At 54.3% G+C, this 15,978-nt stretch overlaps 1 protein-coding gene across 4 annotated transcripts in view; it reads left to right on the top strand.

The window, feature by feature from the left end:
* Positions 1-15,978, top strand: part of LOC119958339 — a 45,381-nt gene that overhangs the window by 9,253 nt on the left and 20,150 nt on the right. For 2 of the 4 annotated variants that reach the window (XM_038786783.1, XM_038786780.1), the window contains exons 1-4: positions 3,106-3,579; positions 5,187-5,361; positions 7,374-7,486; positions 15,847-15,971. In XM_038786783.1, coding sequence (XP_038642711.1) covers positions 3,420-3,579; positions 5,187-5,361; positions 7,374-7,486; positions 15,847-15,971 — 573 coding nt within the window. In that variant the 5' untranslated portion in view covers positions 3,106-3,419. Of the gene's footprint in view, positions 1-3,105; positions 3,580-5,186; positions 5,362-7,373; positions 7,487-15,846; positions 15,972-15,978 lie in introns of those variants that run through there. The other 2 variants (XM_038786782.1, XM_038786781.1) reach the window with 2 other exon arrangements.

Genomic DNA, 15,978 nt, shown 5'->3' on the forward strand with positions numbered 1-15,978 from the left:
TCTGTGTCACCCCCTCCCTCACTCACTGCGTGTCCATCGCTCTGTGTCACCCCCTCCCTCACTCACTGCGTGTCCATCGCTCTGTGTCACCCCCTCCCTCCCTCACTGCGTGTCCATCGCTCTGTGTCACCCCCCTCCCTCCCTCACTGCGTGTCCATCGCTCTGTGTCACTCCCTACCTCACTGCGTGTCCATCGCTGTGTCACCCCCTCCCTCACTGCGTGTCCATCGCTCTGTGTCACCCCCTCCCTCACTGCGTGTCCATCGCTCTGACCCTCTCCCTCCCTCACTGCGTGTCCATCGCTCTGTGTCACCCCCCTCCCTCACTGCGTGTCCATCGCTCTGACCCTCTCCCTCCCTCACTGCGTGTCCATCGCTCTGTGTCACCCCCTCCCTCCCTCACTGCGTGTCCATCGCTCTGTGTCACCCCTCCCTCCCTCTCTGCGTGTCCATCGCTCTGTGTCACCCCCTCTCTCACTGCGTGTCCATCGCTCTGTGTCACCCCCTCCCTCACTCACTGCGTGTCCATCGCTCTGTGTCACCCCCTCCCTCCCTCACTGCGTGTCCATCGCTCTGTGTCACCCCCTCCCTCCCTCACTGCGTGTCCATCGCTCTGTGTCACCCCCTCCCTACCTCACTGCGTGTCCATCGCTGTGTCACCCCCTCCCTCACTGCGTGTCCATCGCTCTGTGTCACCCCCTCCCTCACTGCGTGTCCATCGCTCTGACCCTCTCCCTCCCTCACTGCGTGTCCATCGCTCTGTGTCACCCCTCCCTCCCTCACTGCGTGTCCATCGCTCTGTGTCACCCCTCCCTCCCTCACTGCGTTGCCCATCGCTCTGTGTCACCCCTCCCTCCCTCACTGCGTGTCCATCGCTCTGTGTCACCCCCTCCCTCACTGCGTGTCCATCGCTCTGACCCTCTCCCTCCCTCACTGCGTGTCCATCGCTCTGTGTCACCCCTCCCTCCCTCCCTCACTGCGTGTCCATCGCTCTGTGTCACCCCCTCCCTCCCTCTCTGCGTGCCCATCGCTCTGTGTCACCCCCTCCCTCCCTCACTGCGTGTCCATCGCTCTGACCCTCTCCCTCCCTCACTGCGTGCCCATCGCTCTGTGTCACCCCCTCCCTCCCTCACTGCGTGCCCATCGCTCTGTGTCACCCCTCCCTCCCTCACTGCGTGTCCATCGCTCTGTGTCACCCCTCCCTCCCTCACTGCGTGTCCATCGCTCTGTGTCACCCCCTCCCTCCCTCACTGCGTGTCCATCGCTCTGTGTCACCCCCTCCCTCACTGCGTGTCCATTGCTCTGTGTCACCCCCTTCCTCCCTCACTGCGTGTCCATCGCTCTGTGTCACCCCCTCCCTCCCTCACTGCGTGTCCATCGCTCTGTGTCACCCCCTCCCTCACTGCGTGTCCATCGCTCTGTGTCACTCCCTACCTCACTGCGTGTCCATCGCTCTGTCACCCCCTCCCTCCCTCACTGCGTGTCCATCGCTCTGTGTCACCCCCTCCCTCCCTCACTGCGTGTCCATCGCCCTGTGTCACCCCCTCCCTCCCTCACTGCGTGCCCATCACTCTGACCCCCTCCCTCCCTCACTGCGTGTCCATCGCTCTGACCCCTCCCTCCCTCACTGCGTGTCCATCGCTCTGACTCCCTCCCTCCCTCACTGCGTGTCCATCGCTCTGAGTCACCCCCTCCCTCCCTCACTGCGTGCCCATCACTCTGACCCCCTCCCTCCCTCACTGCGTGTCCATCGATCTGACCCTCTCCCTCCCTCACTGCGTGTCCATCGCTCTGTGTCACCCCCTCCCTCACTGCGTGTCCATCGCTCTGTGTGCCCCCCCCTCCCTCACTGCGTGCCCATCGCTCTGTGTCACCCCCTCCCTCCCTCACTGCGTGTCCATCGCTCTGTGTCACCCCCACTTCCTCACTGCGTGTCCATCGCTCTGTGTCACCCCCTCCCTCCCTCACTGCATGTCCATCGCTCTGTGTGCCCCCTCCCTCCCTCACTGCGTGCCCATCGCTCTGACCCTCTCCCTCCCTCACTGCGTGTCCATCGCTCTGTGTCACCCCCACTTCCTCACTGCGTGTCCATCGCTCTGTGTCACCCCCTCCCTCCCTCACTGCGTGCCCATCGCTCTGTGTCACCCCCTCCCTCCCTCACTGCGTGTCCATCGCTCTGTGTCACCCCCTCCCTCACTGCGTGTCCATCGCTCTGTGTCACCCCCTCCCTCACTGCGTGTCCATCGCTCTGTGTCACCCCCTCCCTCCCTCACTGCGTGTCCATCGCTCTGTGTCACCCCTCCCTCCCTCACTGCGTGTCCATCGCTCTGTGTCACCCCCTCCCTCCCTCACTGCGTGTCCATCGCTCTGTGTCACCCCCTCCCTCCCTCACTGCGTGTCCATCGCCCTGTGTCACCCCCTCCCTCCCTCACTGCGTGCCCATCACTCTGACCCCCTCCCTCCCTCACTGCGTGTCCATCGCTCTGACCCCCTCCCTCCCTCACTGCGTGTCCATCGCTCTGACTCCCTCCCTCCCTCACTGCGTGTCCATCGCTCTGAGTCACCCCCTCCCTCCCTCACTGCGTGCCCATCACTCTGACCCCCTCCCTCCCTCACTGCGTGTCCATCGATCTGACCCTCTCCCTCCCTCACTGCGTGTCCATCGCTCTGTGTCACCCCCTCCCTCCCTCACTGCGTGTCCATCACTCTGTGTCACCCCCTCCCTCACTGCGTGCCCATCGCTCTGACCCTCTCCCTCCCCTACTGTGTTTTCCATCGCTGTGTGACCCTCCTGCGTGCCAATCACTGTGTGTGACACCCCCCCCCCCCTCTCTGTGTCCATCGCTCTGACCCCCTCCCTCCCTCACTGTGTTGTCCATCACGCTGGGAGACCCCCCTCCCTGAATGCTTATCCATCGCTCTGTGTGACCCCCCCCCCCCCCCTCACTGTATGTCCATCGCTCTGCGTGACCCTCCCACCCCCCCACCCAATGTGGGTGGGGAGGGGGGGGGGGGGTGGGTGGGGGGGGTGGGGGGGAGGGGGTGGGTGGGGGGGGGGGGAATCTCGCTGTAGCTACAGGGGTCCATATCTATTAAATCCTTGCTGTGGTTGGGATGACTCAGTACAGGTCAGGATTTGAACCTCCTGCTCGTGCGTCTCAGTGCCACGTTGAGTGGTGCACTGTCACCTGAGCTACTCTTGGCACTTTTATAGTAAATAAAAGCGCGCTTGCTTAAAAAAAAATCCTCTATTTTTAAGAGTTGATCCAAAGCCAACTTCGATCCAGCTGGATCTACCTGCAGATCGCTGTACCATGTGCCACTTGGCAAACAAGTTTAGGATGTGGGTGGAGATTGGTAACTTGCCATTGTCCTTTAGACTCCTGGTGCAGGTACCTCCTCTCATGATGCAACTCCTCGATGTGCCGGCATTTTGACCAGGAGATGGAAGACACCGATAATGCCGGCAAGACCGATGATGGGGTTTCTGACTGTGTCACGGCCAGCCATGCCACCCCAAGCCAAGGCAGCCGTAGCCCCCCCGAGGAAGAAGCCAGCCTCGGTCCTGCACGGGCTGGAGGCAAGTAATTCCGTCCCCTTTATCCACAGATTGTCCACGGAGACTTTGCGACGTGAGCAGCAATATTTGCAAACTGGAGCTCGACAGCTGGGAAAATAAAGTCACTTCTTTCTTTTTTTTCAAACGCGATCCTTTTTTTATTTAAATGCTTCCTGAAGTGTTTGTCCTCTCCTAATGGTTGTGGCTCATGTCGTTTCCATGGACACTAGCAATTTGGCCATTCTTCAAGAATGAGCATAAGAGTGAGTGTTGCCAGCCTATTCAGCTGTAGAGGGCATCGCACTTGATCGCGCCCTTAGCTGTACTTTCCAGCAGGGGGCACTAAATAGGGATGGGGACCCTCGCTACTTGGGCACCGACACCTAATTGTCGATATCAAGTAACTCCGCACAGCCGAGGGCATTCAACTCGTGTCCACATTGTTCAGTCTCACAGCAGTGAACGGCTTTTGTCCTTCGAGCTGTGGAGCGAGTTAATGGACAACTTTGTGTCTGTTTTGTCACAGCCATACACGAAGGGGGAGATTACCTGCTCCAACATTTCCACCATGGACTGGAGCCTATTATGGGAAAACGACAAGCACTGTGATTGTCGGAGCGCTGGTTTTAATGAATGGGATGTCAGAAATTGGAACGCGTGCTACTCTTCTCTCTCTTCCTCCCCTCTTCCCCCCCCCCCCCCCCCCCCCCCCCCATTGGACACTCCTGGTGCAGGCCCCCTTTTGTGGTCTCCAGCAGAGCCACAATGTGGCATGGTAGCACAGTGGGTTAGCACTGTTGTTTCACAGCGCCAAGGGACCCGGGTTCGATTTCCGGCTTGGGTCCTTTCTGTGTGGGTTGCCTCCAATTCCCCCCCCCCAAGTCGTGAAAGAAGTGCTTGTGAGGTGAATTGGACGTTCTGAATTCTCCCTCCGTTTAACCGAACAGGCGATGATCAGAGGATCAGATAGGGTGGACAGTGAGAGCCTTTTTCCTCGGATGGTGATGACCAACACGAGGGGACATAGCTTTAAATTGAGGGGAGATAGATAGAGGACAGATGTCAGAGGTAGGTTCTTTACTCAGAGAGTAGTGAGGGCGTGGAATGCCCTGCCTGCAACAGTAGTGGACTCTCCAACACTAAACGCATTTAAATGGTCATTGGATAGGCATATGGGCGATAAGGGAACAGTGTAGATGGGCTTTAGAGGGGTTTCACAGGTCGGCGCAACATCGAGGGCCGAAGGGCCTGTACTGTGCCGGAATGTTCTAGACGCCGGAGTGTGGCGACTAGGGAATTTTCACAGTAACTTCATTGCAGTGTTAATAATCACTTATTGTCACAAGTAGGCTTCAATGATGTTACTGTGAAAAGCCCCTAGTCGCCACATTCCGCACCTGTACGGGGAGGCCGGTACGGGAATTGAACCCGCGCTGCTGGCCTTGGTCTGCATTACAAGCCAGCTGTTTAGCCCACTCTGCTAAACCAGCCCCACTAGTGGGCCTACCTGCGACACTGATAAAGGTTATTATGATCTACACCTACCCAATGCTTTATGTAATTTTGAATTTCTGCCTTTTAGTACAAGTGAATGTAGAATTGAAATGTCTGCGTCTGTATTACTGTAGCGGAGGAAGTACCATCGAATCGAGATTTGGCAATGGCAGAGGGAAGTGGCGATCGTGCAGGGAATCGAAGCTGGGATTGTCCAGATTCTGTTTCCTCCGAGTCGGACGAATACACTTCTGATCTGGACAGCGTCCTGTCCGACGAGGAACTCTCCGAGAGACATGACTATCTCAGGTACACCACACCCCCCCCCCCCCTCCCGCAAGACGTATCATTTAACTCTGCCGGCTTCTAAAGTGCTCCACAAACTCCCTGTGTGTTCTCCTGCTGTCGAGGGAAGTGTTGAGTCAAATGTTGATGTTTGGACAGGTTTTGGTAGCTATTCCGTGCGACAACTAAGGCACTGTTGTGTGTGGATTAGTGCTTTGTGCCCACATGGTTAAACCAGACACTTGTCGAAGGCCCAAGCTTGATCCATACCCAACTACTCGCTGGATTATCTGGCCCGAGAGATTAGTCAGAATCAGGACTCCGAGGCCACCAGAGTTATGCCTGCCTGGCATCTGATTTCTGAATGTTTCCCGATGTGTTCCTGCGCCAGCTCGTCATTTCAGCGGTGTCTAGACACAAACGTTTTCTGCCACGATGGAACTGTTTCCGCCATGCCGCTGACATAGGAATTGCTGAGACCATTTTGATATTCTCCGTGGGGTACAGTCTGAAATCTGATGCTCTATGAGGAGTCGGTCCAGTTACAGGAAAGCGTGCATGGGTGGCATGGTAGCACAGTGGTTAACACTAGGGTTCGATTCCGGCCTCGGGTGACTGTATGAAGTTTGCACTCTCTCCCCGTGTCTGCGCTGGTTTCCTGCGGGTGCTCCGGTTTCCTCCCGCCGTCCAAAGATGTGCAGGTTAGGTGGGGCTGCGGGTTGCCGGGATAGGGTGGGAGCCTGGTTAGGGTGCTGTTTCAGAGGGTTGGTGCACACTCTGACGGTCCGAATGGCCTCATGCACTGTAGGGATTCCACACGTGAGCTGAGGGTGAAAGGAAAATCGACCTTCCATCCAACCCTTTAAGTATCCCTTGCTGGGAAAAACACATTCTGGATGAGCCTCCGCTCTCCAATAGCTGGGCAGTACCCAATTTGTCGGTTTAGAGATGAAGAATTAACATGTGGCAACACCCTGGAGGCCTGAGGAAATATACATGGCTTTTTCCAATCTAAGAGGCAGTTTAGCGAGGCCAGTCCACCGCCCCTGCACATCGTTTGGGTTGTGGGGACCCACGCAGACACGGACAGTGACCCAGGGCCAGGATCAACCCGGGTCCTCGGCGCCGTGAATTAGCAGTGCTAACCACTGCGCCACTGTGGCCTAAGGAATTGTAACCCAGCAACAATCGACATTTCCAGAAACGAAATACACACCAGAATGACAGGGAGTGGGAGAGCTTGATCTTGGTTTCGGACAATGCTCGGCACAACATCGAGGGCCGAAGGGCCTGTTCTGTGCTGTACTGTTCGATGTTCTATATGTTCTATCACTCGTGAATATCCATAATTGCCCGTAGAAACCTTTCCACCGCTCGATTAGCTTCAGTGCAAAGTAGTTAAACTTGCAGATGGCACCAGGCTTGGGTTGAGGGAAGGGTAGTGGAGCATTGGACTTGGAGAACGCAGTCAGGTTTGCATTGGACTGGTAAGTAATAAATTGAAGTTTAATACAGACAAAGCTGAAAGAAAAGATGGGAGGCATCTGCCCCCCCCCCATGCAAGAACAAAGAGCTGCAATTGCTGAAAATCATTTTTCCCAATTTAGCGCGGCCTACCCTACCCTGCACTTCTTTCGGTTGTGGGAGTGAGACCCACACAGACACGGGGGAGGGGGGGGGGAAACGTGCAACGTCCACGTGGACAGTGACCTGGGGCCAGGACCGAACCTGGGTCCTCAGTGCCGTAAGGCAGCAGTGCTAACCACTGTGCCACCACGCCGCCCGGGTGAGTTCCACATTCTCAGCACTGGCTGGCGAAAGGGATTTCTCCTGAACTCCGGATTGGAATTATTAGTAACGGCCGTCAAACGAAACAGAAAATGCTGGGCTCACTCAGTCGAGTCGAGCAGCATCCATGTCAAAAACATAGTTGGAAATGTAGTCGTCAGATCAGTCAAGGTAGGGTTGGTGTTTTCAAGAGATGCGACCAAATAAGCCGATGGCCCTGTGACTGATTGTTGTCCTTTTTACTGTAGGTCTCTGTTGCGGATCATTGGGGAACCCCCCCCATTTCAATATTACACTGAGTTTGAGAATGCTATGAACAGTCCTGGAGTAAAAAGTTCTTTCTCATTCCTGCATGCTGGAGGTAAGGGGTCACAGGGAGGCAACACTGTTGTTTTCTGATTACATATCTCATTGATTGTTGTATTGGGAAATCACAAAAATATCATGTTTCCTTTCGTCTGGCTGAGCGGGTCGCTGGGAAGATGCATTTACTGCCCGTCCTTAATTACCCTGACAGTAATTAAAATACCTCAGTATTTGGCTATGATTCTGTAAAATTACTTCGCTCGTGTCCCCAAGTTGTGCTGTTTTATTGCACGTTATTAGACTCATTAAAATATTTTATACTAACCACGTTCACATGTTTTGGGCATGCCCTGAGCTGAGGGGGTACTGGGAGGGATTTGCGGGGGTCATGTCCCAGGTGCTAAAAACAAGGGTGGTGATGAGTCCAGGGGTGGCAATTTTTGGGGTTTCGGAAGACCCGGGCGTCCAGGGGGAGAAAGAGGCTGATGTTTCGGCCTTTGCTTCCCTGATAGCCCGGCGACGAATATTATTGGCGTGGAGGGACTCAAAGCCCCCGAAGACTGAGTGGTGGCTTGCGGACATGTCGAGTTTCCTGGGGATGGAAAAAATTAAGTTCGCCTTGAGGGGATCTGTGCAGGGGTTCACCCGGAGGTGGCAACCATTTATTGACTTCTTTGCGGGAGAGTGAGCGTCGGTGGGGGGGGGGGGGGGGAGGGAAGGGGAAGGGGAAGAGGGGGGGGGGGGGGGGGAAAGGGAAGGGTGGGGGGGGGAAAAGGGGGGGGAAGGGGAAGGGTGGGGGGGGAAGGGGAAGGGGAAGGGTGGGGGGGGAAGGGGAAGGGTGGGGGGGGGAAGGGGAAGGGTGGGGGGGAAGGGGAAGGGGGGGGAAGGAGAAAGGGGGGGGAGAAAGAGGGGGGGGAGGAGAAAGGGGGGGGAGAAAGGGGGGGGGAGAAGGGGGGGGGAGGAGGAAGGGGGGAAGGGGGGGGAAGGGGGGGAAGGGGAGGGGGGGGAAGGGGAAGGGGAGGGGGGGAGGGGGGGGAAGGGGAGGGGGGGAAGGGGAGGGGGGGGAAGGGGAGGGGGGGGGGGGTAGGGGGGGGGGGTAGGGGGGGAAGGGGAGGGGGGGGAAGGGGGGGAAGGGGAGGGGGGGAAGGGGAGGGGGGGGAAGGGGAGGGGGGGGGGTAGGGGGGGAAGGGGAGGGGGGGGAAGGGGAGGGGGGGAAGGGGAGGGGGGGGGGGGGGAAGGGGAGGGGGGGGGGAGGGGGGGGAAGGGGGGGGAAGGGGAGGGGGGGGAAGGGGAGGGGGGGGGAGGGGGGGGGAGGGGGGGGGAGGGGGGGGAAGGGGAGGGGGGGGGAAGGGGAGGGGGGGAAGGGGAGGGGGGGGGGGAGGGGGGGGAAGGGGGGGGGAAGGGGGGGGGGAAGGGGAGGGGGGGGTGAAGGGGAGGGGGGGGAAGGGGAGGGGGGAAGGGGAAGGGGGGGTGAAGGGGAGGGGGGGGAAGGGGAGGGGGGAAGGGGAAGGGGGGGGGAAGGGGAGGGGGGGGAAGGGGGGGGGAAGGGGAGGGGGGGGGGGGAAGGGGAAGGAGGGGGGGGGGAAGGGGAAGGAGGGGGGGGGAAGGGGAAGGAGGGGGGGGGAAGGGGAAGGAGGGGGGGGGAAGGGGAAGGAGGGGGGGGGAAGGGGAAGGAGGGGGGGGGGAAGGGGAAGGAGGGGGGGGAAGGGGAAGGAGGGGGGGGGGAAGGGGAAGGAGGGGGGGGGAAGGGGAAGGAGGGGGGGGGAAGGGGAAGGAGGGGGGGGAAGGGGAAGGGGGGGTAGAGTAGAGTAGGAGGGAAAATATGGCGGGTAGTACCGGTGGGAGGGGAGCGGGCTTGTGCAATATGTTACGATGGAAGTATTGAAAGTACGTGGATGTTTGCACATTTTTGCCTCTTTTGCTTTCTTTCTGATGATGTCTGTAACTGTTATAAAGCCAAAAACTACCTCAATAAAATTGTTTATCAAAAAAAAAATATTTTATTCTGTAGTAACCAGGTTGATGCACTACAATAACTATTACAGGCGTTAGTTACTCCACTACGTAAGCCTTCATCTACTGCAGTAGTTGCTAATTTAATTGAATACATTTTTCTCTGATAGACAGATTGAAGGTAAACGATTGATTGTCTTTCTAGGGAGGGAATCTCAATTACTCCATTCCAAAGACATGAATGAACCCTGGAGCTATTTATAAAGTTGGACATTTTTGTGACCGAAAACTGATGGGTGGTACGGCGACACAGTGGTTAGCACTGCTGCCTCGCAGCGCCAGGGACCTGGGCTCCGTTCCGGCCTCGGGTGACTGCCTGTGTAGAGTTTGCACTTTCTCCCCGTGTCTGTGTGGGTTTCCTCCGGGTGCTCCGGTTTCCTCCCACAGTCCAAAGATGTGCAGGTTAGGGTGGATTGGCCGTGCTAAATTGCCTCGTAGTGTTCAAAGGTTATCTGCGGTTACTGGGTTACAGGGATAGGTGGGCCTAGGTAGGTGCAGACCCGATGGGCCAAATGGCCTCCTTCTGTGCTGTAGTGATTCTATGATGGAAGAGCATACTCTGACCATTGGTGGTGGACCTAACCTGGGAGGCCCCTGCAGCACAGAACCTTCATAAGAGCAGGAGGCCAATCGGCCCATGCAGCCTGCACTGGCTCTCTGAAAGAGCATTCTACATAGTCCTACTCCTGCCTTATCTTTGCAACCTTGCACATTGTTTTTTTTTCAGAATGCAATCCAATTCCATTTTGAATACTTCAAAGAAAAGTACAGCACAGGAACATGCTCTCCAACCTGCGCTGACCATGCTGATGGTCTAACCTAAAACCTTCTACACTTCCTGGGTCCGTATCCCTCTATTCCCATCCTATTCATGTATTTGTCAAGACACCCCTTGAATGTCACTATCGTCCCTGCTTCCACTACCTCCTCCGGCAGCGAGTTCCAGGCACCCACTACCCTCTGTGTAAGAAAAAAAAAATCTCTAAACTTTACCCCCTCGCACCGTAAACCAATGTCCCCTAGTAATTGACTATTCCACCCTGGGAAGAAGCTTCTGACTATCCACTCTATCTGTGCCCCTCATAATTTTGTAGATCGAATCTGCCTCCACCACCCTTGTTCTTGAATCCAACCACCCTCCTGAGGAAAGACCTTTCCCTCACGTCACTTCTCCTTTTGCCCACCATTTTGAACATGTGCCCTCTAGTTTTTGACGTACTCTTGAGAGTACATCTCACTTTACTCTCTCTATATCCCTCAGGATCTTGAATACTTTTATCAAGTCTCCTCTCAGCCTTCTTTTCTCCAACGAGAACAGGCGCTACCTCTCCAATCTAACCTCCTAGCTCCAGTTGTTTAAGGGGCAGCACGGTGGCGCAATGGTTAGCACGGCGTCGAGGTCCCAGGTTCGATCCCGGCTCTGGGTCGCTGTCCGTGTGGAGTTTGCACGTTCTCCCCGTGTTTGCGTGGGTTTCGCCCCCACAACCCAAAGATGTACAGGGTAGGTGGATTGGCCGCGCTAAACTGCCCCTTAATTGGGGAAAAAATAATTGGGTACTCTAAACTTATAGAAAAAAACTAGCTCCAGTTGTTTGTCGCTGGAATCATTCTTATGAATCTTCTCTGTACTCTTTCCATCCTACCTCAAGTATGGCGCCAGAACTGGATGCAGTACTCCAGATGAAGCCCAACTATTGTCTTATACATGTTTTTTTGTTGTTGTTGTTTTTAAAAAAATGTAGAGTACCCAATTATTTTTTCCAATTAAGGGGCAATTTAGAGTGGCCAATCTACCTACCCTGCACATCTTTGGGTTGTGGGGGTGAAACCCACGCAGACACGGGGAGAATGTGCAAACTCCTCACGGACAGGGACCCAGAGCCGGGATCAAACCTGGGTCCTCAGCGCCGTGAGGCAACAGGGCTAACCCACTGTGCCACCGTGCTGCCCTGTCTTATACATGTTCAACATGACCTCCATGTACTCAACGCCCCTATTAATAAAACCAAGGATACCATCTGCTTTATTAACTGATCTCTCAACGTGCCCTGCTACCTTCAATGACTTGTGATTAGATACACTGAGGTCCCTTTATCCCTACGCCTCCCCCGTTTCTTCCTTTTATACCGTTTCTCCATGTTCTTCCTGCCAAAATGAATCACCTCACACTTCTCTGCATTGAACTTCATCTGCCACTTATCTGCCCAATTTGCCAATACGTCAATGCCCTTTTGAAGTTCAAGACTATCCTCATTCCAGTTGACAACCCTTCCAATCTTCCTATCATCCACAAATTTTGAAGTCATGCCCTGCACACCACAGTCTAGATCATTAACATATATTGGGAAGAGCACGGGTCCCAACAGTGACCCCTGGGGAACCCCACTACAAACCTTCCTCCAATCGGAAAAACAACTATTTATCTCTGTTTCCTGTCACTCGGCCAATTTCTTATCCAGTTGCCTACTTTCCCTTTTATTCCATGAGCTAGAATTTTGCTCTCAATTCTGTTGCGTGGCACTGCCTTTTGAAAATCCATGTGCATCACATCAACCGCATTGCCCTTATCAACCTTCTCCGCTACCACCTCAGTCAGTTGCAGCAAGTTAGTTTTTTTTTTTTCTTTTTTTTTTTTAAATTTAGATTACCCAATTATTTTTTCCAATTAAGGGGCAATTTAGCGTGGCCAATCCACCTACTCTGCACATTTTTGGGTTGTGGGGGCGAAACCCACGCAGACACGGGGAGAATGTGCAAACTCCACACGGACAGTGACCCAGAGCCGGGATCGAACCTGGGACCTCAGCGCCGTGAGGCGGTTGTGCTAACCACTAGGCCACCGTGCTGCCCCTGCAGCAAGTTAGTTAAACATTTTCCCTCAATGAATCCATGCGGGCTTTCTTTAATTATCTAAGTGACTATTGATTTTGTCTCAAATTATAGTTCCAGAAGTTTCCCCCGCCACAGATTTTCATCAGTGCCTCTGTAATCTCACCCCCACTCCGTATCCTTGGATGCATCTCGTGCTGCTGCCGTATCGATTGTGAGCAAAGATAATCTTTCCAACACCTCCTCCTTCTCAGTTGTAAATTCCTCCCGTGTAATTTAGAATTTAGAACAGTACAGCACAGAACAGGCCCTTCAGCCCTCGATGTTGTGCCGAGCAATGATCACCCTACTCAAACTCACGTATCCACCCTATACCCGTAACCCAACGACCCCCCCCCCCCCCCTTAACCTTACTTTTTAGGACACTACGGGCAATTTAGCATGGCCAATCCACCTAACCCCGCACATCTTTGGACTGTGGGAGGAAACCGGAGCACCCGGAGGAAACCCACGCACACACGGGGAGGACGTGCAGACTCCACACAGACAGTGACCCAGCCGGGAATCGAACCTGGGACCCTGGAGCTGTGAAGCATTGATGCTAACCACTATGCTACCATGCTGCCCCTCTCTCTCATAGTTACCATCTCTCTCACCTCGGCCTGGGCGGCGTCCTCTTCCTTTGGAAAGACTCATTTAACACCTCTGCGAGTTTGCACAGTTTTCCCGTGTCTGCGTGCGGGTCTCACCCCCACAACCCACAGAGATGTGGCAGGGTAGGTGAATTGGCTGCGCTAAATTGCCCCTTAATTAGAAAAAAAAAAGAATTGGGTATTCTAAATTGATTTTAAAAATACCTCCGCTATTTCTTCTGTCACCACATGCAAGCCTCCTTCTTTTATTCTTAATCAGCCCTACTCTTTCTTTTATCGCCCTTTCATTATTTACATGCTGATAGAAGACCTTGGGATTACCTTGGGTTTCCCTCTTATGTTAGCGACAGGGCTTTACTCGTGTTTATTCCTTGCTTTCCTGAGTTGGTTTTTCATCTCTCCTCTAGTCCTTCTCTATTCAGCCTGATTCTCCATTGCATATTCTCCCTGTCATCTGTCATCACTTCCGAGGCCTAAGATATAGGTGTAGAATTGAGCCGTTCGGCCCGTCGAGTCTGCTCCGCCATTCGATCATGGCTGATTTGTACCTCGTTTCCATTCTCTTGCCTTCTCCCCCAAACCCCCGATCCCCTTATTAATTAGGAAATCCCCTTATTAATCAAGAACAGCAGTTTTGAGTTTGAGGTGCTGTTACCTCAGGGGCAGCACAGTAGCATTGTGGATAGCACAAAAGCTCCAGGGTCCCAGGTTCGATTCCGGCTTGGGTCACTGTCTGTGCGGAGTCTGCACATCCTCCCCGTGTGTGCGTGGGTTTCCTCCGGGTGCTCCGGTTTCCTCCCACAGTCCAAAGATGTGCGGGTTAAGTGGATTGGCCGTGATAAATTGCCCTTAGTGTCCAAAATCGCCCTTAGTGTTGGGTGGGGTTACTGGGTTATGGGGATAGGGTGGAGGTGTTGACCTTGGGTAGGGGGTAGGGTGCTCTTTCCAAGAGCCGGTGCAGACTCGATGGGCCGAATGGCCTCCTTCTGCATTGTAAAATTCTATGTTCTATGTTCTACCTACAGGACTACAGACCAAGAGCTGTAGGATGGAATTGGACAGAATAAAGTTCTTTCCTAGAACGTCAGTACTTGTTGAAGGCAATTTCGCCTCCGGAGCCAGCTCCACCGTTCAATAATTTAGAGTACCCGATTCTCTTTTTTTTTTCCAATTAAGGGGCGATTTAGCGTGGCCTACCCACCTACCCTGCACGTCTTTGGGTTGTGGGGGCGAAACCCACGCAAACACGGGGAGAATGTGCAAACTCCACACCGACAGTGACCCAGATCGAACCCGGGACCTCGGCTCCGTGAGGCAGCAATGCTAGCCACTGTGCTGCCCTTTGCCTTCAATACTATCTCTTTGAAGGTAGCCCGTTCTTCAGCCATCGTCTTTTCCGGCGACATTTGATTCCAACTCGCTCGACCCGGATGCATTATCGTCCCCTGGAAGCTGCCTTTACCCCACTTGATTATCCCATCTCTGAATTGCTCCTTGTCCTTTTCGGTGACCAACCTAAACCTTGTGATACAATGGTCACGGTCCCCTAAATACTCTCCATGATCCACTTGGGTCAACTCATTTCTCAGAACCAGGTCCACCAGTGCCTGCCCCCTCATTGCACTGGAAACATACCGCTGCAGTATGTTTGCACGGTAGCATGGTGGTTAGCATAAATGCTTCACAGCTCCAGGGTCCCAGGTTCGATTCCCGGCTGGGTCACTGTTTGTGCGGAGTCTGCACGTCCTCCCCGTGTGTGCGTGGGTTTCCTCCGGGTGCTCCGGTTTCCTCCCACAGTCCAAAGATGTGCGGGTTAAGGTGGATTGGCCATGCTAAATTGCCCGTAGTGTCCTAAAAAGTAAGGTTAGGGGGGGGTTGTTGGGTTACGGGTAAAGGGTGGATATGTGGGTTTGAGTAGGGTGATCATTGCTCGGCACAACATCGAGGGCCGAAGGGCCTGTTCTGTGCTGTACTGTTCTATGATTCTTATTTGAACACGTGCCGCGGCAGAATGGGAGATGTGGCGATGGCATAATCCTCTCCAGCAGTGACAATGGGGCGTTTCTGTTTCCCAACATGAATGAGAAATTGTGCTGCGATGCTTTTGGGGAGTGGGATTCAGGTCTGCATTCCCAGCACTGGGGTTTGCTTCGAAGCTCGGCACTAGACCGCAATGACTGAGAAAGCACAGCCCTCTGAGCCAGCCACTTCCAAAGATTCACAGTGCTTGTAAGGGAAGAAATTTCTGCTGAGATCTGAATATATAGTTTTACCTTAAATTAAACAGGAAAGCAGAATCAAAAATTTGCTAGACTCCGGAGATCAGTCAACATTTAGGGGATATGGGGCGATGGCTATGATAAGTTGCAGATCAATCATGATCTCATTATTGTGGGGCAGCACGGTAGCATTGTGGGGCAGCACGGTAGCATTGTGGATAGCGCAATTGCTTCACAGCTCCAGGGTCACCAGGTTCGATTCCGGCTTGGGTCACTGTCTGTGCGGAGTCTGCACATCCTCCCCGTGTGTGCGTGGGTTTCCTCCGGGTGCTCCGGTTTCCTCCCACAGTCCAAAGATGTGCCGGTTAGGGTGGATTGGCCGCGCTAAATTGCCCTTAGTGTCCAAAATTGCCCTTAGTGTTGGGTGGGGTTACTGGGTTATGGGGTAGGGTGGAGGTATTGACCTTGGGTAGGGTGCTCTTTCCAAGAGCCGGTGCAGACTCGATGGGCCGAATGGCCTCCTTCTGAACTGTAAATTCTATGACAGGCTCTGAAGGATTGAATGGCCTCTGCCCATCCCTGGAGGCTAGATATGTTCTTCACACGCTGAAGCCTGACAGACCCATTGCGTAATCCCAACCCTTTTCTTATTCTTTAAATGTTATGCAGAACTCCGGTTATAATGCTTCCTTTTTACCCAGGAGGGGGAGAGCCTGTCCACGATCAGTACGCAGCGTTGTCATCGAGTAAAGATAAATCCTCGACATTTAACAGCACCGAAGAGGCGGGCACATCCAGTTCAGGAAATGCTTCCCAGTATAGAAAGGTTTGAA

Source organism: Scyliorhinus canicula, chromosome 29 (genome assembly GCF_902713615.1).
Source record: "Scyliorhinus canicula chromosome 29, sScyCan1.1, whole genome shotgun sequence".
Classification (NCBI taxonomy): domain Eukaryota; kingdom Metazoa; phylum Chordata; class Chondrichthyes; order Carcharhiniformes; family Scyliorhinidae; genus Scyliorhinus; species Scyliorhinus canicula.